The 24,698-nt window shown below is 37.7% G+C and overlaps 1 protein-coding gene across 1 annotated transcript; it reads left to right on the top strand.

Moving 5' to 3' along the window:
* Window positions 1–368: 368 nt before the first annotated feature.
* On the top strand, window positions 369–21,306 carry CHKA (choline kinase alpha). The gene is made up of 12 exons (XM_010291144.1): window positions 369–429; window positions 3,002–3,129; window positions 10,216–10,269; window positions 14,467–14,580; window positions 15,184–15,317; window positions 15,595–15,699; window positions 16,071–16,129; window positions 17,751–17,838; window positions 18,746–18,854; window positions 19,339–19,445; window positions 19,785–19,866; window positions 20,662–21,306. The coding sequence occupies exons 1-12, from the start codon at window positions 369–371 to the stop codon at window positions 20,719–20,721; spliced, it is 1,101 nt and encodes a 366-aa protein (XP_010289446.1). The 3' UTR covers window positions 20,722–21,306.
* The last annotated feature ends 3,392 nt before the right edge of the window (window positions 21,307–24,698 follow it).

The raw sequence follows: 24,698 nt of genomic DNA, 5'->3' as shown, positions 1-24,698 counted from the left end.
TTGGTATCATAGGATGAAGGGGTCCAGTCCTTATTGTTTGAGAGCAAAGAAATAGATTTGCATATAATCAGAATGCAAGTATATAAGCACATCTGACTGCTGTGGCTGTGATTTGGGGAGAGATGTGGGAAGCTTTCAAAATAGGTGACCCTTTTGGAAGGGCTTACCTTTAAATAATTTGTAGGAGTACACTAACTGGTAGCTTTATCTGTATCAGTGAGGCATGCCCTTTTGACCCTTAAACAAGCTGCTGAGTCTACTGACCTTGCAGGAGAAGAATACCTTTTATTAGATTCCTGTATGGATTTCCTTGATTAGAAGTAACTTTTGAAGTCTTAAGTGCATAAAACTAGTGAAACATCTGTTTAATGGAGTTCAGCCTCAGTAAAACACTATTTGGCTGGAGAGGTATAAAAAAGAAGAGTTTTCTGGCCTTTCATGCACTGTATGCAGGCTGAGCACATGTTTAAATAAGTAACAACTGTTTGTACAGGATTTTGAGCTCTAGTCCAGTATTTTTTGTAAAGTGGGTTTCAGTGTGTTTAGTTCTTCTATTTAAGTATTGATATTTTCACCAGAGTCTACATCAGAGGCTTTTAGAAAAGATGACAAATGTTTTTTTTGAAAAAACTTTCTAGCACAGTTTAAATGAAGCCAGAAATGTAGTTGGTATAACTAACCAATGTTCTGATTGTGTCTGAATGGTCTGCCTTTGCTCTTTGTTAGATATCCTTTCCATCTATCTGTTTTCTGTTTTTTCGACCTGTTCACCTTCATGGTTCAAAGTTACTTCATATCTCTTGTCTCTAAACATCCTTTTTTGGATGCCTGCCAAGCAACCTGGTTCTCCTCTGTCTTTGAGCATATTGTGCAGCTGCTGTTTTACCTTATTTTCTAGAGATTTCTTTTTTCCTTTTCAATTACTGATTTTGGATATGTAGGCCAGCCCTTCTCTGTATCATCCCCCAGTAAATACATACAGGTTGTCTACCTCTTGGTAGCCTTTTTCTCCAGAAAGTGTTCATTACTTCCCTACTGCATTGTAAGAGGACCCAGAAAAATCTTTGAAAAAGCATTGAGAGGAGTATCAGGTTAGGACTACGAATTGCATTTTAGCCACTGCATTTTGTATCTGCCATGGATTCCTGGAATCAAAGCTCACTGCAAGGTAATATTAAATACTTATATTTTGGGTCTTACGAAAAACTGCATTCCTTTGAAGGACATCACAACATGACGGAGATACTACTACTTCACTTACTGCAGTAACTCTGGAATTTATGTAGCATGCTACAAATAAAATTACTCACTTTTAAAATCTGTGCTACCTCATCCCTTTACTGCTAGCTACTATATTTGGGTTGTATCTGTTTTTTGAAGGTTCGTTCTTTAATGGTGACAGGCAAGTTTTTTCAGTAGAGCTGATTTGCATTTCTGTTTTGCAAGTAAGCCAAAAGTTTCAGTACATCTTTGTCTACTATAAGAGGAAAAAGTAACAGAGAAAATTTATTGCAGAAGGAAAATTTGAAAACCTATTAATGAACATACTGATAATTGTCATGGTTTAACCCTGGCCAGCAACTAAGCACCACACAGCTGCTTGTTCAACTCCCCCGTAGTGGTATGGGGGAGAGCATCAGAAGGGTAAAAGTGAGACAACGCGTGGGTTCAGGTAAAGACACTTTTAATTATTAAGCAAAAGCTGTGCACACAAAGCAAAACATGGAATTCATTCACTACTTCCCATGGGCAGGCAGGTGTTCAGCAATCTCCAGGGAAGCAGGGCTCCATCACATGTAATAGTTACTTGGGAAGACAAACACCATAATGCTGAATGTCCCTCCCTTGCTTCTTCCCCCAGCTGTATATGCTGAGCATGACATTCTGTGGTATGGAATATCCCTTCGGTCAGTTGGGGTCAGCTGTCCCAGCTGTGTCCCCTCCCAACTTGTTGTGCACCCCCAGCCTGCTTGCTGGTGGGGTGGTGTGAGAAGCAGAAAAGGCCTTGACTCTGTGTAAGCTCTGCTCAGCAGTAACTAAAACATCTGTTATCAATGCTGTTTTCAGCTCAAATCCAAAACATAGCCCCATACTAGCTACTATGAAGAAAATTAACGATCCCATCCAAAACCAGCACAGTAATGAAGAGGATGCAGAAAGATAATGTAATAAAGAAAATGTGGGTTGAGTAGACTGGTATTCTTAGTGTGGGCTACTAGAAATCAAGAAATTTAGTTTTTCTAAGCTAGTATCTATCTAGCTTGATAAACCTGTAGAAAACAAATGTTGTCACTTCTTCCTGTAAGAACATTGTTGTAGAACAGTATATGAAAAGCCAGCATGCTTGTATAACTCCTGAATGACTGAAGCAGAGGACTCCCTAGTTTGTCTTACCTTATAAGATTGAGGGTGACTTTATCTTTGACAAATACATGAGCAATTTCTTTAAAATAAAGAACTGCTTTAATTGTAAATTTCAAAATTGAAAATGAATCCCTAAGAATGATAGCATAAGTAAGACTTTCATCAGTGATGCTGTTAGCACAGGCATTCAGGTTAAATCTTTGTACCTGCCATCCATGATACCAGCTCTTAATTCAGACTTAGGGTTTTATACTCAGTGCATGGTTTTACACTTATTCTGCTGTCTTCTTGCTTATTTGTTTAACCAAGTATATCTGACAAGACTCCAGCATCACTTTCTAGAAGTCCTGACAATAATTAACAGAAGTCTACATCTTACCTTAGCTGCCTATTGCATTTTACATCAGTTTGTTCATGGCTTGAGCTGTAATTTGGATCAATAGATCTTGATGGTGAGCTATACATTAAGGAGCAATTTTTTTTATTTAAGCCTTATATGTTAAGAGTTATTGGTAGTGGTGGAAGATTGTTTCTCATGTTAGTATGATTAACTGATCTACTCTAAAAGGATGATTAGTGTACCTCTAATTTGTAGAAAATGAAATATGTATGCTTATCCAAGTTAGCTGATAAACTTACATTTCTCTTGATAGAGGTGGTCTCAGCAATATGCTGTTTCAGTGCTCGCTACCTGATACCATTGAGACAGTTGCAGATGAGCCACGGAAAGTTCTCCTGCGCTTATATGGTGCAATCCTACAGATGGTGAGTACGTAGAGTACTTTGGGAGTGGGAGGGTTTCTGTAGCTTAATTGTAATGTGTTTGGAGATCTCTATTTGTGACACACTTGCAAATGTGTGCTGCTTCATACTTTTGGGAATGTGTTTTAGTGGTAGTGGGGTAGCTAAAAATAGTTTTAGTGCTAGCTTAAAGTAGTTTTCCTTATAGCTTGTTATTGTCTAGAATTTATACTCCTTTCTATACAGATCCTGACTGGCGTGTATCAGCTGAAGGCTCATTTGCTGTCTGTTTGATCAGTAATGTTTTGTTTATGGTGTTAAGTCTGGACTGTGGTGTTTCAGAAAAGTTATTAAAGTTTGCTTCTGTACGGTATGTAGGACTTTGACATAACTAGAAAGACTGCAAGAGACTAAACTGCTTAATTTTAATCTTGGTAGTGCTTACAAATCTCAGAGATCAAAGTTGAAGGTTTTGTCAAACTTGTACAGTGTTTAAGCATTTTATTAGTTCTCATGGGTAATTGTGTTGCTGGAAAATTTGATCTATAGTGTTAGAATAAAAATGAAGCACAAACATCAATACTGTACAGCCATCTCATTCCAAAACATGCTTTCCTAAATGTGTGGTATGCCTTGTAGCTGGCATAGAAGCTTAATCAGATGTTTGTCCAACTCTTCTAATGTTACTTTTCTTTTATTTGTTTAGCAAAATGTAAATAGCATTGAAATTTGTCAAACCTTAAGAGAAGTGGTTGGCAAATCTCTTTCAAATTGTAAGGTTTAAAATCAAGAACACTTTGTAAAGGTGATCTCTTCTAAAGCTTACAGGCTGTTACCATAGGACTGTACAGCAAATCTTCTTGCCCATCTCCGCTAGACACTTGATTATATTGTAAATAAATAATATAAGTGTTTAACCTTATGAAAATTTGCTGTTTCATAAAATTACATATGGATGTTGGCAATTGTTTCTATTTGACTTAGAGGGTCTGGTTTTATTATCCATTAATTTGATATTTTCCAGTACTCAGTCACTTGCTTTGAATAACTGATCCAATATCTACAGGAGATTGACTGTTCCTGAAATTTCAGCCCATTCTTCCTGCTGCCTTGATGAAACTTACTATTTAAAGTCTCATTGGATACTGTCACTTAACTGGCTTTAAAGTGTTCTTTTATTATACTACGCGAGGTATGAACTTTCCCATGGTAGCAGACTTTACCAGAAATACGTAAAAGATTCTAATGGTTTGAAATGCTTGGCTACACCACCGTATGTGTGCTGGGAAAGTTAAACTGTTAAAGAACAACAGTGTGTAGAAGTTCATTAATTCAAGCTTAAATAGTCTTTCCTTTAGTTTGAGAAACCAAAAGCAAAGTAGAAAAAAAGGTGTTGAGAAACTTTGTTTTTAAAATTACTCCTAGGGTTGATGCTAAGAATCTTTTTCAGAATTATTAATGGCTTTAATGTAATACTGACTTAATACGTAGAAGGCTTGAGTAGGAACATGGGCTGTAAAACTGTTGTAGTGGTAGAAATTCCGTTGCCCAAGAGCTGTGAAGAAATGTGGCCTTTCCCTTGTATTTCAAAGGAAAAGTAAAGTAGACTCTAGAATTTGGTTGCCCTTCTTTTCCCTCGGTTTTTTTTAACTTGCCTTTTCTGTGCCCCTATCCACTGAAGAAATCAAAATAAAATTTTGGGCTCTAAAATCAGAACTAATTTGGTTTGAAAATTGAAAGTGTGTTCATAACTTTCTAACCTTTCTACTCTTGGTGTTGAAGGATCTTTTGAGATGTCTAACTTCCTTTATTTCCATAGTGGCAGTGAAATGACTGCTCTTGTTGGTGCAGTTCACTAAAGGTTAAGTAAGCAGAGAAAGTCCCAAGGTAAAACTTTCAGATTGCATTGAGGTTCACAATTTTTGTCGACAAACATTTGTCTCTTCCAGCCCCTCTACTTTAAATGCAAGTTAAAATATAAGCAAACTGTCTTATTGGGGTATTTTGAAAACATCTACTTAGGATTCTTATGAATTTCTGGGTGGCATAAGCAGAATCTTATGACTAGCCTGTTAAGAGGGAGTAATTTGATATTTTTTTAGTACTGTTGCTTAAGTTTAAAGCCCTATAGAAATTAAGGGACGCTGCTTAAGTAAACTGAGTTTTGAGACCTTATGCTAAAATCATGACTAAATTCTCAATTACTTAATTGTAACTGCCACTGGGTATTAGTAGTTACCACTCGTTTGTTTGAGCCTTTGTAGCATGTTTTAACTCTTGTCCATTTTACTTTCTGTTGAAATTGGAGCACAAAACAGTGATAATGTCAGTTGTTCTTATTCCTTTACTGTAAATACTATAGATCTATAGCAATCTGCACCAAATTGTTGTACATCCAGAAGACAAGTTCAAAATTTTGAAGAGAAGTGAAAAATAGGTACCTGATACTAACTGAAGAATGAATGATACTGGCACCATAATGCTTTGAGCCACCTTTTAAAGGAACCTTTTTTGCAGTTTGAAAATAGCCCCAGTTTGCTTATTATGAATCTTGGAAGACACAAATGTCAGTACATGAAACTCATCCAATATAAACCATGCCAGTTGGCTAAAGCTGCCACACAGGGAAGGCTTTGTGCCTTCCTCTGTCATAGCTGATATGTTTAAGCCAATTTTTTTGTGTGCATGACTGTTTTGGGGGGAGTTGGGGGGAGATGTATGGAGCTGACTCGGCCATTGTTACAAATGGTCGCACTGGCATGGATGTTTACAAATCAAGGACTTGTCTTGAGTATATCCTTGAGCAGAACTTTTTAAAGACAAGTATTTGTGCTTGTGACAGGTTAAAGTACTAACCACATTAAAACTCAAATGTTTGAGGCACAATGCAGATATGTTCTACATTGAAAAAAGGGAAATGTCTTTACTCTGCTTCACTTATTCTTGCTCCAGCTTAGTTGCTAAAGCTAAAGGGGAGCACTTAAAGTAAAACTTCCTCATGATAAAATGTCTTTAACTGTTGGCTATATCAGTGTTAAAACAACTGAAAGCAAAGGTTCTCCAACAATATGCCATTTAATGTCCAGACATTAAGATTGGATTTCATATGCAGATTGCTGTAGTGTTTCTACTTAAATTCAGAACAACCAAAACTTCACACATCTTAGAAATGCTGATAGGATTTCAACATAAGATAGCATCAATAAAAAAAGCAGCTCAAATTAAGGTGAACTTCTTTGAAGTTCACCTATCAAAAGGTAACTTGGGGATTGATTCCCATTCTTTTACACATGTCAAAAGAACCTTGAACTGTGATTCACTGGGGCTCTGTTACTTTGCAACAGCCAAAACAAAATCATGTATATATAAATGAGGAAAAACAAACCAGTATACCTAATGTTCCTCTCTGGTCTCTCAATTTCTATGTGAGCAGATGCAAAATAAGTATAAATGGTTGCCACAGTTCTGTGGTAAATCTTTTTCCATACCTGCCTTGCTGCCTTTTATTTTTTTGTAACTAAATAAAATGCAGACTGCTGTGTAACTGTAATTATCAACGTCTTCTGTGGTTGTTGGTGTCCATGTCTGTTTGTAGCATGGAGTAACTACAAATCCCTGGCACTGGCAGACGGCTTGAAAGAAACCAAGCACCTCTTATGGGGATATATTTGTGTTGGGTGGAGTTAAGGGTATTCTGGGGGTAATGTACCACTTTAGTTGTATATGCATGTGTTCTCTGCTGCAGGCTTGCCCATGCGATCGTGCCTAGAGCACTCTGGTTTCCAGGTGACAGACACGATTCACGGTATAGTATGAGATCTCTGAAGTTGGAGCATTCTCTACAGCTTTCATTTTCTTTAGTACTGGATTTCACTGTTTAAAAATAAGGCTTAAGTAGCACCAGCTACTGTCTGTGCATCTGAATGTTTACAGCAATAACAAAATATCAATATACTGCCCCTTCCTTTCCTCTGCTCCCTCATAAGAGAATGGTAACTTGAAATGAAGAGGATTAGAGATGTCTCTGTGGCTTTTGTAGGGCTTGAACTGGGAATTTTTCTTCACGTGCTAGATTCTAGGACTTCAGCAAATTAGTATCAGTTCCTTCAGGTCTGGCAGGGATCAGTGATCAACGGCAGATTCTTAAAAGCAGAAATAGTTATTGCTGAATCTAAAACAGTTTGTGTCCCCATAACCTGAAGTGCAAATCCATGTCTTCCAAGAGCTTCTAGAATTCAGCAAAGTTTCCCCCGCATAGGTTGCTTTCTAAGGTCTTAGGCAGTTCCTTGTAATGTTGTAATTCCTTGGGATTTGAATTCCTAGAGATTTAATTAAATCAAAATATTGCAGTATTTTGAAGTCTTGAAAACTACTAAAGCTGAGTAAATGCAGAAAAATGGAGTTGTAATGTAAGATTTAAATTTGTGGGCAGAGCTAAGGGACATGGGGGGGTGGGAGGGGGGAAGGTTGCAAGTTCCTCCTCTATACAGAATTCTCCTGCCAAGCATCATTTGGGATTTTTGATACAGAGCTCATCTTCAAGCTACAAGAGAAATAAATTTGGGGCATTAGGGAGAAAATTATTAAGAACTCAATTTTCTGTGTTGAACTGCCAGATGTATAAACGCTGTCTGGTTATCTTCTGATCACAGATCAAATAATATGCAGTGTCTCCCATTCTAGGACTTTTCATTTTATACCTGAAGCTTCCTGCCTTAAAATCAACTTACATGATCACAAAGCAGGCTCTATAACAAATTCTGTTGACTCTGCATAAAGCTGTCCTCCTTTGCTAAAATTGTAGTGAGCTTTCTTAATCTGCTTTGAGAATAAAAGAAGCACTGAATAAATATTTAAAGAAATCTTAAAGATGTGGAACACATGTCCATTTCTAGTTAATATTTCTATATAGAGTGATTAAAAACCTCCAGTAGCTATTAGATCATTCTCTTATTTGGTTAATTAAAATATCCTCATTGCTATTGAAGTAAGTAGCTCCCAGAATTGGACATAAGTTGGAGTGAGCTATTAGAGCTTATGGAAAAACTGAAGTTTTGATTGGTTGAGGCAAGAATGCATGAGCTAAATACGTAGATCAAATACAACATGGTATGAGAAGTTTCACTTTGAACCATTGTTCTTGTAGGTGATTGTGCAGTCAGAAAACAGTCAAAGCCTACCACTTTAACATCTGTTAAACTGTTAGAGTTAAACTTCTGGTACATTAAGTTGCATCCTGCTTACTTCATTCTCCTTCACCACACGTACTGGAGACTTTCCTAATTCTAGGCTGAGTACATGGCCACTTATGAAGACTGATCCTCTCCAAGCTCCCATTCATATTTGCAAGTTACTTACAAATCACTTGGTATTCATTTTCCTCTGGACACTAATGCTCCATGCTGAGGGAACAGAAAAGAGGAAGGGATGCTGCAGAAGTCTCCTTTTCTGATGACTCTGCAGTATACATCCCTAACTATCTCTTTCCAATGGCACAGTAGATGCCATTAGGCTATCTCCAATGCTAATTTGAGGTGGACTCTTAGAACTGGCTAGCTCTTTATACAGTATGATTTCTGGGAAGTGGATGCCAGTCCAGGTTCTAGGGAAAAGCCTAATCTGCTTACCTTCTGCTGAACTGAACCATTCTGAGAGCACCATTAATCAGGAAAGACTCCTGGATGGTGAGTAACTTTCTGACTGTTCAAGAAAAAACTGTAAGATGCAAGAGTGGTATTGATGTAGGACATGCTTGCTCAGAGAAGCCCTCTGTAAATGACTTAAATACTATTGAGTAGTTACGCATTTAGCTTTAGTGAATATGTTTTGACTTTATTAATCTCCTTGAAAGTAATATAAACTAATAGTAGTTTTCATATTGTCTTGCTTTTAAACTATCCTAGTGAAATGGGAAGTACTTGCTGAAAGACCATCGATTCATGTTAACTATATTTCTTCTATAGCTTCTGAAATACTGTAACTGCATAGCTTGTGTAAATCATTAGCTTGTTGTATTGTACTCAAGGCAGCTGGTGTTGCTTAACTGTATTCCCTTAAGTTCATATTTCCACCCTTGTTTTGGACATGTTAGAGCTTTGGAACAGAAAGGTATGCACACGGTTCTATGAATCAAATGTTTTTGTTCAGAAGGTAGAGATGCAGGCTACCTTTATGGGCCTCTGAAGCTAGTCTGGTTTAAACAGTCAACGGTGGAATTGCAACATAAATAGCAGCCACAAACTGTCGTTAATTCTAAGCAAATATTTGCTTTCTCTTCTCCTTACCTTCAAGCCCTTTAAAGGACAAGGTTTTTATTACATCTTGAATTTTAAATGTGCAACTTAAAAGCATGTGCCATTGAGGGTTCAGTTGCTGAGGGTATGGTTTGATACTCTGAAACTGCTTTATAATGACTGTTAACAATCCTAGCACAATACATTATGCATGGAATTCGTTAAAGTTTTGCTAGTATACTGCAGTTCTTACTAAGGTATCTTTAGCTTACATGGGCAGTTAATTTGAAGAAAAATCTTGGATTTGCACAGCCAGTGGTATGTTGTACATATAGCCTAGATAGCATACTGTAAATAAGGACACTGTATTCACAAGAACTTTGGAAAATAAAGTGATAGAAAAAAGCAAGTGCTTTGCACACTTCATAATATGCCTCTTCTCATAGACCACCTAAGGCTTTTACGTAATCTCTGTAATGTGTCTTTTAAGTGCTTTAGCTGCAAGAAGAATACCCTCCCAGATGTCATGCAGAGGGACTTAATTTTCTCTTAATTAAAAATGTTCTTCTGAGTTTGATACACTGAAATCTTGTTTTGAAATATTGGGGAACAGTAAAAACATACCTGAATCAGCTCTCTGGCTACCTACAGGAGTGGCTTGGTCTCAGTGGCACATCCTTTTGAAAGATTTTGGAATTGTTGAAATAGTGTGGTGGTCAGAGTTCAGATGGATACTAGTGCTGTAGCTGTCAGATCAAGACAATGTTGAGACATCTAGTTAATTGTAGCTGGCATTTCTACTCCCTTTGTTCTGGTGGTTGCAGGTAATAATGTTAAATTTCATCTTCTCATTGTGTTTGCTTTTTCTCATTCATAGAGGTCCTGTAATAAAGGAGAGTCTGTACAGTCTCAGAAGGAAAATGACTTGCAAGTGAGTAATTAAATTTGCTTGTTTCACAGAATTTTATAGGTGATAGAAAAATGTGGTGATCCTGCTTGTTCTAAACTAGTGGTTATTCCACCTGGTATCTGGGCTGTGTTTCCAGAAACCATAAACAGTAACAAAGAAATGTATTTGCTCATAGAAGTAACATTATATGTGAATGTCTGTACATAGTTTGGAAAGATATAAGCATTCCACATGAACAAGAAACACTCCCCCACCCCCTGCAATTCTACCCTAAATGGTTTCTTACCATTTCTAACATCGGTCTCAGTACTGCTTTTTCTCATACTAGGCTCTTTCTTTAGTAGAGGAAGATCAGTACTGTGCTTTATCTAATCCCTATCTTATAATACATTGATGAACTCTTCTGAGGAAAGTGTACAGAGCTGGAGAGAACTTCCTCTTGAATGTGAAGTGTGTCTGATTAGCATTGTGCTTGGATCATCTGTGTTCTGCGAGCTTTAAAGTTCTTAGATTTGGAACCATTTCTGCTCATACGGCATAATGTTTAGTTGAGTGTAATTTTTCATAAAGTCATCTGAACAGAATTTAATAATTTAGATTTCTACCCTGGCAGTATTTTTTTCAGTAAGGGATAACATTGCAGCATGTTAGCCAAATGCTTTGCATGTTCTGTACTATTGTTGTTCAGCTCTGTAATGGTTTTGGCAGTGATTAGGGAGAAGTACATTTTGCTTAAGTGCTGCTTTTCTTCTCCTTGTATTTCTGCCTTCTGGGAATGCCATCTGAAACAGTTCAAGCAGTTGTTTTTTTTTCTAGTGGGTTGAAACTGGTTTGAAAACTTTTGTTGTCGAATGACTGCTTTTGAAGTTTTGTTGATCTTTCAGTTAAGTTTATTGGAACAGCTTCAATCGGTTGAACCAAGACTGAACTGAAAACTGGACTGGTTTGATTCTTCAGTTTTCTTCAGAGATGAAAAATGGAGGTGGCTTGATTCTGCGCCCCTCCCTGCCCCCTCCCCGCCCTGCCCCAGTCTAGTAAAAAGAGTTCCTGAAGTTATAAAAGAAAATAAAAATCCAAACAAGTCCCACCCTGGTGCCAGCAGCTTATAGAAGTTTTTCAGTACAGGAAGCAAGGCTTTGAACTTTAGAACTGTCTTCATTTGTTGCCTGAAAATAGTGATTCTGTGCTGGTAGATTGTTTTCTGCTATTAACCTCATAGTGCTGGAACTTCACTGTTGGATCAGTGTATTCAAGAATTCTTGTCAGGTTGTATTTGTTAATTTTCTTGAGTTTAGGTAAAAATTGTAGGTAGGTTTGATCCAGAGGAGTTAATGTCATCCTTTCGAGAGAAGAAAAACCTCTGGTTTTTCCCAAATATTCTGGATCACTAGCAAAAGCATTGTAGCTGTGCAGAGCTACTTGGTGTTTGACAACTGTGACTGGAGATGGGATAGTCTTCTGTCAGCTCATTAAGGTGTTTTAACAGGGATTGTCTATGTTTGACTTTGGTTTTACTATAGTTAGGGGTAACTTTCCTCAAAATATTATTTCATGTATTTTTCTTGTGAGTTTTTTGTTGAAGCAAGAGTAAAGCAGAGGCTTCAGTTCCAGCTGAAGTATGGAAAGGCTTTTGATCTCTCATTGCCTGAATGGGAGTAGCATACTGGAAAAGTCTTGTAAAGAGTATTTATAATTCTTAGGTTTGAAATACAACATTCAGCTCTAAGTATTGATTTAAAGGTGTGAGTGGTCAAATTTTCTCCAGAAGCTTGTTTTTAAATACAAGTGCTCATGGTTAGGTCTGTTTGATAAAAATTGAGAACTTCAGTGCTTAAAAGAACAGGTTGTTGTCTTGGCAGTATAAGTAATACTGCAAAATATTTGAAGGCATTTAGATACGTACTTTACTTAGTTACAATTGATCCTTTATTAAAGTTATCAGGTGAACATTTAACTGAAGAGTGAAATACCTAGATTTGTTCAGTGTCCATATGAAGTATGCTATAGAATTTTCTAATGTCCTTTAGTAGTTTATTTCCACACCTATACTTGACAGTAGTGTATGGAGTGGAAACTTGGTTAAAGGTCCGTCAGGCATTATGAAGGAGAAGCCTTTGTGCCTGAGATATATAGATGGTATTATTCCATTGGACTTAAGTGACCATTCTGTTGCAGTAGAGGAAGTTCTTTTGGTGCTCTAAACTTTTTTGTCTTTAAGAGTTGGGCACCAGAGCATTCAAACTTGAATATTCTTATACTGCTGTTTTTAGATATTTGCCTGTACTTTTTAATCTTGAAGCAGATCTTTCATGGAGAGATGCAGCCATCCTTGTTAACACTGCTCACACAGAAGTTTACAAACTTGCAATTGTGTAGTTGTGGATTATCTGAAGGTTCTAAACTTCTAAGTGTGTCTTAAAGTCTATGCAGACATGTGGCAGAAGTAACCCAGAAGTGCACTGTTGAGTAATTGGAAATTTCATTACTTCTGGTTGTCGCTTCTGATGCATTGAGGGATGTCTTAATGAAGAACATTTCTTGGCACTTGCTGTTATTCAAGTATCATGAGTTGGTTTTTCAGTGAGACATGAATGAAAACAAGCAACTGACAGCTTAATGGGAACAGCCAACAGGATTGCTGTAATCAGACTTTTAAAACACCCTGGTGTTGTACCAGACACAGATAAAGTCAATATTGACTAATAATGGAGTAGACATTCAGTAACCTATATCTAATTTGCTTTTTGGTGCTTGGTGTTAGGCTTCAGAACTGAATTGAAAAGCTTAGATCTCTGGTGGTGAGGGCATGTGAAATTATTAAAAGTACATACTTTTGGTGCATTATTTCTGCTTCGAGGAGTTGTGATGGAAAAAAAGTGGAAGATATGGATGCAAATTGTCTTAACTCTCAGTTGATATTCTTGATGACTCTTACCTTTTTATTTAAGTTAATGCTTCAGAACATAGTTACTTGCATCTTTCCTACACTTCAGTATGAAATGCTAGAATTTCTTGAGAAGGTGCCAGAAGAATAAGGTGTGGGCCAGTAATAAAAATCAGTTCTCAATGGAACTGCCTGGAGTATACACAAGAGTGGAACTTCTATAGAAAGAGTTATTTACTGCCTGAGACTGCAGTGACTACTGTAATGCAAAAGGCTCTGTAGTCCAAAATATCTGAGAGTTTTCTTCATTTCTTCATTTCAATGAAGAAATTAATTCTTAATAATTAAGAAATTAATTCTTTCTTAATTTAAAGAATTAAGACTCTTAATTCTTTAAAGTGTCATGGGTCAGACTTTGAGATGAGTTGCTCAAAAGTAGGCAGAGGCTCTAGGACTTGAGTACAGCTGGATTCTGGTTAACATAATTGCTAGAAGTAGTTCATTTATATTGTGGCTTCTGTGTTTACTTACAGCTAATCTTACGCATCAAGAAAGCTATACTTCAGTGATTTTTCAACTGTGTTTTCAACTATTTTTGAGATATATTTCATACTTCTGTTATTTTTTTAAACATTCATATTAAAAATCTGCTCATGATTATTATGGACTGAGTTTATTGATATAAGGAAAACCTCGAGGAAAAATTATTGAAACCTGAGGTATGTTTGAAGGTAGAAAATGAAGAATGTTTATTCACACACATGTGCTCCTTAGCAGGAGTTTAAATTATACTTTCTCTTTAAAACAATAAAAAAACAGGGAAGACCTAAAATGTGTGTAATGGAAACAAATCCTAAGTCATTCTTCTAAATGAAAAACTGGTTAGTTCAGTTGTTCGCTTCATTCATTTGCACAGTTAAAATTTCCTTTTGTGAGGCAGTGTTCCAAAGTGTGTTAAAATAGCCAAGGATAATGTTTATAGTTCCTGTGCTGTGCTTCAGTAGGATAAACGCCTTCAGGAAATGAATTTGCGGAGTTCCCACAGGTTAGGGATGAGAGGGTGTTTTGGTTTTTGCATAGTTTTCCTTTGAGCTGGCCCACCAACAGTACCTGTTAAGTAACACAGGTTTTCCTCCTCAGCTTTAAACTTGAAAGCAAAATATTTGTATTGCTCCCATGCTAACTAAGAGTTGTTATTAGTCAAGAAAACAACAACTTGAGTTGTCTTGTTAAAGCTAACCTTAAAATTTCTCACTTTGTAGCAGTTTAGCTATTGCATATGCCTAAGTTCATTTCTGTGCAAGCACCAACTAACACTTTAATCTTTTTTGTAGGGGGCAGAAGCCATGGTTCTGGAAAGTGTTATGTTTGCCATTCTTGCAGAGAGAGCTCTTGGCCCAAAGCTGTATGGAATCTTTCCACAAGGGCGACTGGAGGAATTCATTCCTGTAAGTCCTGTTCATGATTAGTTAGTGGGCTGCTGGTAGCTGTTTTAATTGATCATGACAAGAACATCTCTGGGTTGCCCAGAAAAGCAGGGATGTGGGAATGAAATACTTGGCAGCCCGTAGTAGTTGCTAGCTGTAATTTGATACAGTTATAGTGGGTGCTGGAGAGCCCAGTTATAGCTCTTGCCAGGGAGAGATATCTAAACACTCTTCAGCTGTAGCAGAGACTAATAAATGAAGATAAAAAGCCTGTTAGATACCAAACATATCATTGGAAGCTATGGAGTAACACTTTCCTTTAACAGCAACAAGAGCAGATGCTTTTGATGTTCTTAAATATTTATACCCAATTTGCTTTGAAGGTATTCTTGGTGTGAGATGTGATATTCCCCAGGTCTTGATCTAGAAGAGAATTGACTAAGTCATAAGTAGGGTAGGCTGGCTAACTCAGCTTTTACAAAGACAGTGATTTTGTAAGTTCATTTGGGATGAAAAAAGTGTATTCTTGAGTACTATGTTAGTATTTTATATTATACTATATAGAGACTAATGCTAGTGATTGTAATTAATCAACTTAATTAAGAATACTATATCTTATTACAGAGCAGGAAACTAAGTACTGAAGAGCTAAGCTTACCTGACATATCTGCTGAAATAGCTGAGAAGATGGCTAGATTTCATGGCATGAAAATGCCCTTTAATAAAGAACCTAAGTGGCTTTTTGGAACAATGGAAAAGTAAGTTATGCAATACTTTAAAGTATGGGAAAAGGTGACCTGTTGTAATTTTGATAAGCAGATCATCCTTCCTGAATGCCTGAGAGCCCAAGCTCTCACTGTACCCAAAGCTGTTTCATAGTTACTCGAGGATCTTAAATTACCTTGAAGAATAGTAACATTTTCTTTAGTAATTCTTTTTTAACTTTCTTGATTTTAGTTTAAATAGTATTTTAGTATCAGAAGACTAATATAGTTATTGTCACAAATGCTGTACTATTGTCTTTATTTTTAACAGATATCTAAATCAAGTGCTGAGGATTAAATTTACCAGAGAATCCAGAACTAGAAAACTGAACAAACTTCTCACTTACAATCTCCCCCAGGAAATGAAAAATCTAAGGTAGGCTTATTTTGTCTGCCACTGTCTTCTAATTTGCAAAGTTTAAGTATTAATTTGTATACTTGCTCAAATACATTATATAATATAATACCCTATATTCATTTTACTTTAAAAGTTGGGGATTGTTTTTGGTTCTGTAACCAACCTGAGTCTCATGTGACTACTAATTGATATGATGAATTGCTGATCAGACTTGCTGGTCAGTGAAGTCCATTTTCATTGTCCTGATCTTGGGCTCCTAACTGAGAAAACAAGGCCTGCTAGAAATCAATAGTGCTTCAAATTCTTGCAACAAAATACATTCTTTACTTGGAAGTGGAACGGAACTTAGTGATTTCTTACTTACAAGATCCTATATTGCTGTTTTCTAGAGCTATGCTAGAAGCTACTTCATCACCAGTCGTATTTTGCCACAATGACTGTCAAGAAGGTAAGCTGCTAATATTTCATGACCTTGTTTAATGATGCAGTATTAAACTTGTTTGCTTTCTGAGAGGTAGTCATGTTCTTGAGGTACTGCCCTGGTAGCTGACGTGAAACAGCAGCCTGTGCAGTCTTGTAGTGTGCAACAGTTGCAAAGCAAAATGTATTGGCTTCAGCAACCCTTCAGGCTAATTAAGAGAATGGCTAGTATCATAACTGGATTAAGATAAGCATGTATACATACTCTGTTAGTACATGTCAGCTGGTGGGAGCCTTGGCTGTTTTCTGTTAAGACTGTACCTTTCTGAGCTGTCTGCAGTATACATGATCAGGATAAGATATACTTCAGTCCTTTTAAAAGGAAGATACTGAAAAAGTACAGTGAATGGTGAAAATGGAGACGAGGGTAGCTAGACTTAGCAGTTCTCAGCTTGTACTGGTAAGAAACATTAGAAAAACTTTATCCACCTTTTTTTCAATGCTGTCTCTCTGGGAGTCATGGAGGGAATAACAATTTTTGAGCTATCTAAAGAGATGAAAAGGAGGCAGAGCTGAAGGTGTTGGGTGTGCTGTGTTTGTGCTCCCTTTCACCTGTACAGTTCATAAGCTGGGCTGACCTGGAAAGATGCTATAGTAGGACCATACACAGGGCTGTTCTCAGGAGTCCCAGCCTTATTAGCTCAGGTTGAGGAATTGGCCTGGAATAGGATTGCCCTGGAGGACAGGCACAGAGGGATAGGCAGCACAAGGGGAGAAAGCCACTGATTTGACATATGAAGAGCTAGCTCAATATACTGTGCTGGAGTTTGAGGTCTCATTGCTGGTGTGGCAAGGTGCAGTACTGGAAGAGTCAGAGCACCATAGGGCTGGGGCAAGCTTTAGAACCTAAATTTTCAAGGTGGGGAAGGGAGGTGTCAAAATACTACACTTGTTCTATTGGTGCAAGGGTATGGTGTAGAGAACAGATGTACCTGTGGAGAGGGGACAAACTATTGCAGAAATTGAAATTACTCTAAATTTATTTACCAGTTGGCACTTGACAGAGGCATACTTGATGTCTTTCAGATGAATTATAGTGACAAAGTAAATTGAAAGACACTTAAAGCAATTTCCCTGTAATAAAGGACAAGGCTGAGCTTTTCTATAGGTACTAGTTGTGCCACATTAGAATAGCAAAGTCATCAGTCTGGCTTTCAGGCTGCTGAAAAGCAATTCCTGTCCCAAGTGTTGTGTGATCAATGATAGTGCTATGCAGGTATGAGAGATGCTGCATAATTTAGATCTCAAGCTGTGGAAAGAAATAATTCAGCAAGGGCTGCTAAGGCTGAACCTGAGTTAGCTGCAAGCTAAACACCGGAGAAGCAGGACCCTTGGGAGAACAAATCTACCTCTGCCTGTACAGAAGAAAACTTTCTGCTTTCAGCTTTACAAGGTTTATAGTTTATAGTATGTATCTCAACTTTCAGTGAGCTAGTATAGAGCCAGTACAACTTGGCTTTTCCTGCCATTCTTCTGTGCAGATGTAAGGGAAAACTGGGATTAGCTGAATGTTTTGTAAGACAGTGCATTGCTTTTCTGTAATTTTCCTGGACTTTATTGAATATGCTGTATTATCTTAAAATTTTCAGGTAACATCTTGCTTCTGGAAGGCAGAGAGAATTCAGAAAACCAAAAGCTGATGCTCATTGACTTTGAATACAGCAGCTATAATTACAGGTAAATAGCTTTATTTTCTACTCAGTAGGAAGGTGTATTTCTACATGCTATAGTGAGAGCAAGTGCTACACTACTGATTTTCTGTATATTCTAGTGAATTGTGTTCTGCTCTATTAGTGGTGGACAGTTAAAACAGCTCTAGTCCTGATGGCATTGAGTATAGACATACGAAGTCGTTGGAGGTCCTTGGTTGTCCAGACTAAAGGGCTTGTTTATGCAGAAATGGCTTCTTGCTTGCATGTCAAAATTTCTTTCTACTGGGGAGATCAGAATAGATTGTGTGTGTGTGGTTATGTATGTATGGCACGATTGCTTTTGCACTTGCTTCTTCGGGCCTTTCAAATGGCTTTCTCATCTGTGCAGGTGAGAGTAATCCCAGATTTTTTCACTACATGGTTACTAAATGCTTTCTGTTCTTACCTCAGTCATCTAGTACCTGTGTTTAAGGATGATCTAAGTGTGTGGAGTCATTGGGATCATTAAACATTAGCATAGCTGGAACATAATGGAACCCTGAATTCTAATAATGTAGAAGTGGGATATGTTAAAAATATATACATATTTTTTTGTATGCAATAATGCTAAAAGTTAGAGATGCATCTGACACTGTTGAGGTGTAGTGCATACTCAAGTATCTTAACTGTCTCCATTGGTATAAAGCTTGGTAGCAAAGTCTAGTATTTTTATGTAGTTGGTAGCTTTCATTCTCAACTGCCCTTCTTTACTAATTGATTTTAATAGCTTGCAGAGAAGTTGTATTCTAGTCATCAATTCTCTACCTTCTTTAGCAAAACTGCAGAAAGTTCTAAGTAACCTTGTGCTTTTAAACTTGGTTTTAGGTTTGCTTAAGCAAAAACAGATTGCTGGTTTGCAAATATTTTGAGGTACTTGGTCTATCTCTTTTCAGAGGATTTGACATTGGAAATCACTTCTGTGAATGGATGTATGATTACACATATGAGAAGTACCCATTCTTCAAAGCTAGTGTTCTTAAATATCCTTCAAAGAAGCAACAGGTAGGCACATATGACATAATTAATAAAATGCCAGTGTCCACAGTCTTCAAATCTTAACTATTCCAATTTTGTTTTGGACTTCCTCTGTCCAAAGGCCTTTCTTCCTTAAGTTCCTTAAATATAACACTTTTTCTGTAATTCTGATTACCTTTGCTTTAAAAATTATAGAAACTTCATAATAGCTATTCATGATACAATATTTACTATGTGACATGTAGCTATCCACCACAAAGTCGAGCAGTTGTGGACTGCAGCTGTGAAATTAGCTGGCAGTAGCAAAATGTCATCTGTTGTCTTAATATTATGGCTTTTCTCAAACCAGACTTCCAAGCAATTAGTAGAACAACCATTAATCTTAAAGCTAACTCCAGCACTGTCAATGTTTGGAAAAAATAAATGGCAACTTACTAAAAGGCCTGCCTAGTTCTGAAAGAAGCAAATAGGTCTTAAGACAGAGTCATAATTCTATTTACTTGCCTTCCAGCTTCATTTTATCTCTAGTTACCTGTCTGCATTCCATGATGGCTTTGAAAATCTGAGCAATGAAGAGAAGTCTAAACTAGAAGAAGAAGTGTTGATAGAAGTTAACAGGTAACTTGTCTTTCACAACTGTATCTTGAAACTTCCACTGTGATACCTATAATTGTATACCTCACTGGGTGGAGAAACTTCAGCCAAGGGAGATTAAGTTATTTATATGCGGTAAAGAAAAATCTGTCCATTGTAATGTTTAGATATGTGGTATACACTATTAGTGGAATAAACAAAATACTACTCCATGGGGAAGCTAATGGAATTATTTTTATAATGTCATATTTGAAGAAAAAGTGTGGACATCCCCAAACTAGGGAATACTGTTTTAACAGGATATTGAAACAAGGTGGTGTGACTTTGCTGGATATTTCAATAAACATAGGCTTGTAATTTCAGGTTTGCCCTTGCATCACACTTCTTCTGGGGCCTGTGGTCTATTATACAAGCGAAGATCTCATCCATTGAATTTGGTTACCTGGTAAGTTATTTAACTGTAGTTTCATGTAACTAAAAATGTATACTCTAAGTAACCTGTGATACATTATCAGAAAGTAAATGAAATGACCACTTGACAGCAACTAATATCTTCTAAGTGGAATAAAACTTTTTAAAATCAATTTGTTACAAGTTTGTCGTCTTTGCTTAAGAATGTAAAGAACATCTAAGATTGTAAAAACTTTAGAAATTCTTCCCATTGTTACATGGGAAGGCTGTAGCCTTATATGTCAGGCCTTGCAGTGGGATGATGCCTTGCAGTGAAGTATTCTGCAATAAGAGATCCTAGAGATCCTCTGCAAGAGGGGAAACTAGCATGCCAGTTAAGTGTTACTTTGGAAATTGAGTAGTCAAAGTGCACATGTAATGACGTGTTGCACACTGAGTATCCACAAAATCAATGCCAGGTAGCTTGTTGTACTTGAGAAACAGATCGGTCTAACTCTTGATACATGTTTAGTGTACTATAAAGTGATACAACTTTAAGGTATACTGAGTATCCCGCAGGAGGTGTTGCAGAAGCTATCCTTTTTTAGTTCCTGTTTTTTTTCTGACATGCTGGCAGCAGCTAATAGTGTTGGAGTTGAAATAAGATTGGAGGAAACTTTAAGAGGCCAAAACACCTCTAGAGAGATTATACTTCCCAAATAGAACTAATTAGTGCATTGAGATGATGGATTAGGAAGGTAACACAGTTAATACCTTTATGTTTCCCCATCCCAAATAAGAACACTCAGCTGTGTTTACTGAAAGTACTGAATGTCCTTTATTTCTCCAGGAATATGCGTTATCCAGATTTGATGCATACTTTGATCAGAAGAGGAAGCTGAAGGTGTGAATGTGGAAGGAGTGGCTTGTTGGTTACTGTACGAAGAGGGCAGCTGGACAGAACTTAACACTGTGCTTAGGCTACTGTATCTCTAACGGAAATGTCACTGAATTCCAGTTCCTTGAAACACAGGTGTACAGTACTGAAGACTGTATAAAAATTACTTGTTTACAGTTTTGTAAATACTTGGAATGAGATTGGGAGGCAAAAGTAAAATACAACAGTGCAATATCTTTAAATCTTTTTGCTCTAGAAGGTATTTTATATTATGGGAGAAGCTTACAATTAAGTGTCAATACCACATGCATCAGAGCAAACAGTGTTACTGTGAGTATATTTTCTAGAGGGGTGTTGGCATTCATGGTTTGTTGTAAGCGAAATAGTTATAAAAGATGATTCATTGTAGATGCTGCCTCTTAATGAGAAGGAAAAGTAAAGGACACAACTGTTAAACTGTGAAGTAGGCTTAAAATCTTACCGTGAGATTAGGTTCAACATGCCCCATGAACACTATCTTCAAAGCTGCTGATAGGTTACACCATTTTAACTATAAAGCAACTAAACACATTGAAGCAGTATGCTTTTAAAGTGTTACCTACATATACATGAATGTTTCTCTTAAGCTGGTGTGCCTGTGGTGTATGAATGAACTTTGAACTGGACACTCTGAAGGAGTTTGACTTGAACTGTTCATTCCGTGTCCTTCAAGAACATGCTTTAGCCCAGCCTGGTTGTCTCTTAAAATGCTGTGTTCTGCACAGGGGGTACTGTGGGCTGGCAGCACTGGGAAGAGTGCCTTGAATTGCTCTAGCAACTCCCCAGATAACTGGATTGGCATTGACAATACTCATATTTGGAGCCCGTCTCTCTTGTGTTGCCACAGTATATGGCTGTAAAAACTGTTAGAGCCAAAGACTGTGGAAGAACACTTCAGGAAATTGCTGTTCTGCCCATCCAATGCTTAAGTGGCTTGGGAGGTGCTTTTCTTGCACCTTCAATTTTCATTGTGTTCCAGCAATCCAGGAAAGTGGAGTGTCATGTGGGGAACAATAATGTGTATATTGAAACTCGAGTATAATCTGTGTACATGTCATCTAAAGAGTTCTTTAGATTTTTGGGAGCTTGTTTATTTTGAATGTATTTGTGCTTTCTAACACACTGTATTATAAATAATAAACTTCTAAGTCTACCCTTTTTCACTTGTATAGTAAATACTGTTTCAAACAGCAGAAAAAATGTGCAGCATTTCATGTACTGTACAGCATAACTTGTAAAAGCTGTCATTTTATTCTCTAGTATAGAGAATCATTTTCCATACACTCAGTTATTAATACTTTATAATAAATATAAAGCATTTTAAAACATCATAGTTGATATTCTTAAGTCTTTGTTATATCTGCAGGATAAAATAGATGCTGTTTCTGGCCTTAATCTATGCTGGAAGTACTTTCTTGCTTACCTTCAAAGGCAGACTAATTTAAGCTTTGGGCTCAATGCTGTGGGTTATACTTTCTACTTAAATGTGTCTCTAGCATTTATTGTATAATTGAATACTAATAGAAAGTGTGGAGAAGAAAGTTGGTTAACCCAAGTGATGAAAAGTAAACTGAAGATCAACTTATATAGTCTAGAGTTTTAGAGGTGGGAAAAGCTTTAGGTATGAGCACGTTACTATATCTGTCCTGTTAACTACCCTAAAGACAAAGTACCTGTAATTTGAATAGCCAGGTAATTTCTCTAGGCTACTGCAGGGCTTCATTTAACAGGTACTACTGCACACAGTAAATCGATAGGTAATAAGTGTCTTGATTCTATAGGCAGTCTTGTTTCATATTCCAAGGGTAGTTAAGTTCTCAAGAACTTGAGAACCCATGGAGACTGTCCTCTGACTCATCCATTTCATGCTTCTCAGAACCAAAAAGGGAAGGAGACTCAGTCATAGTAGTGCTAACTAATAAAATGTGAAGCCCTTTCCTAGAGTTGAGATGGCTCTTGTTTAACAAATTCTGAGAGGAAACTAAGCTGTAAAGTTCCCTGGCAAGACTGCTTCAGGTAAGTCCCAGAACTGTAGATGTACTCCAGCACTACAACCATGATTTCTGAGTGAGGGGAAGGAAAGGCCATGAAGGAAAGCAAAGCATACTTTATGCCTTTTGTAATGTAAGTTTCTTTCAAAGAGGGTGGGATTCCCCCAGGTGTTGTGTGGTAGGCTTAGTGGGGACACAGGTTAGTCAAAAGTAGTGAGCAGACAGCCATGCTTAGGGTCTTCCTGGTAGGATTTTTATTATGTAGATTTGCCTATTAAGGGCAAATTGTTTAAGTTTTCTTTGAGAACTTGCACTAGACAAACAGGAACTGGAGCACAATCTTCTCTTACTCATAGTCACTGGATGTTAAAGCTGGCTCACAAGATGACCAAGCAGCTATTTAAATGTATTGGCACTTCTGTAATGAGATACTGTCTTGTGAAGCCATATTCATAGGAATATAAACATAGTTAAACATTTCTTAGACCATAATTATTTTGAAGTTAAAGAATGGATTTGTTTTTCATAAAGGCAGTTTAAAATTACTGATCCTCCTTTCAGCTGATTTGTAAATACAACTTGTGTTTGAGCTCATCAGTTAAGAAAGGGTTTTATTTCTGCTTTGTGAATTCTCGTAGTATCCACATTGCCTCACACATCACTGGTGAAAGGACCTGCTATTAACTGGTGAAAACGTAACTTTTGGTATAACAGTTAAAAAGCTAAACCCACAACAAAACAACCTTTTACTTTTAGAGGAAACTAACTTGTCTAGCCAGATAGCTAGTCTCAGCTGCTGCTTTGAGGTGATTTGGTGGGTAATCAGCACAGTCTAAGGGGTACCACCATCACTCCTACAGCTGTTTATGCAAGGTGAAAATCTGAATGCTCAGACTTGGGGGGAAAAATGGCCACTACAGCTTGTTAAGGATCGAACCCTGCAAAATTTGGCCTGTGCAGTCTTAGGGCAATATCAGATGTACTGTCTTCTCACTAACTGGGAAAAAGATATTTATTGTCTGAACTGGATACAATCTATTAATAAATTAAACATCTTAGTGGTGAATTAGACAATTATATTTCTGGAGTTGTTGTTCTCCTGATTATCCCTAATCAATAATTTCTAGCCCTGCCCTCAGGGAACACACTCTGCAAGGAGCAACAATGGTGGCAACCACTGGATGGTTGTACCCAGAGGATAGTGATCAATGGCTTAATGCCTGGATGCAGATCAGTGATGAGTGGTATCTCTTGGGGGGCTGTATTGGAACCAGTACTCTTTAATGTCTTCACCAGTGACATAGACTAGGATCAAGTGCACCCACAGCAAGTTTGCAGATGACACCAAGCTGAGTGGTGCAGTTGACATGCCTGAGGGATGGAGTGGAATGCTATTCAGAGGGACCCAGACAAGTTGGAGGAATGGGCCTGTGTGAACCTCATGAGATTCAACAGCACCACCTGAACACCCACAAGTCTATGGGGCCTGATGGGACCCACCCAAGAGTACTGATACCGGGCGGAGGAGCTTGCCAAGCTACTCTCCATCATTTATCAGCAGTCCTGGTTAACAGGGGTGGTCCCAAACAACTGGAGCCTTGCCAATGTGATGCTCATCTACATGAAGGGCTGGAAGGAGTATCTGGGGAACTACAGGCCTGTCAGCCTGACCTCGGTACTGGGGAAGATTATGGAGCATCCTGAAGGTGCTCACGGGGCATGTGCAGGATAACCAAGGGATCAGGCCCAGCCAGCACGGGTTCATGAAAGGCAGGTCCTGCTTGACCAACCTGATCTTCTATGACCTGGTGACCTGCCTAGCGGATGAGGGTAAAGCTATGGATGTTGTCTACCTGGACTTTAGTAAAGCCTTTGACCGTGTCTCCCACAGCATTCTCCAGGAGAAACTGGCAGCTCGTGGCTTAGACAGGGTTACTCTTTGCTGGGTAAGGGACTGGG

Source organism: Phaethon lepturus, unplaced genomic scaffold, assembly GCF_000687285.1.
Source record: "Phaethon lepturus isolate BGI_N335 unplaced genomic scaffold, ASM68728v1 scaffold1880, whole genome shotgun sequence".
Classification (NCBI taxonomy): domain Eukaryota; kingdom Metazoa; phylum Chordata; class Aves; order Phaethontiformes; family Phaethontidae; genus Phaethon; species Phaethon lepturus.
Note: the sequence above shows the minus strand (reverse complement) of the source record. Positions and strands in the feature narration are given on the sequence as shown.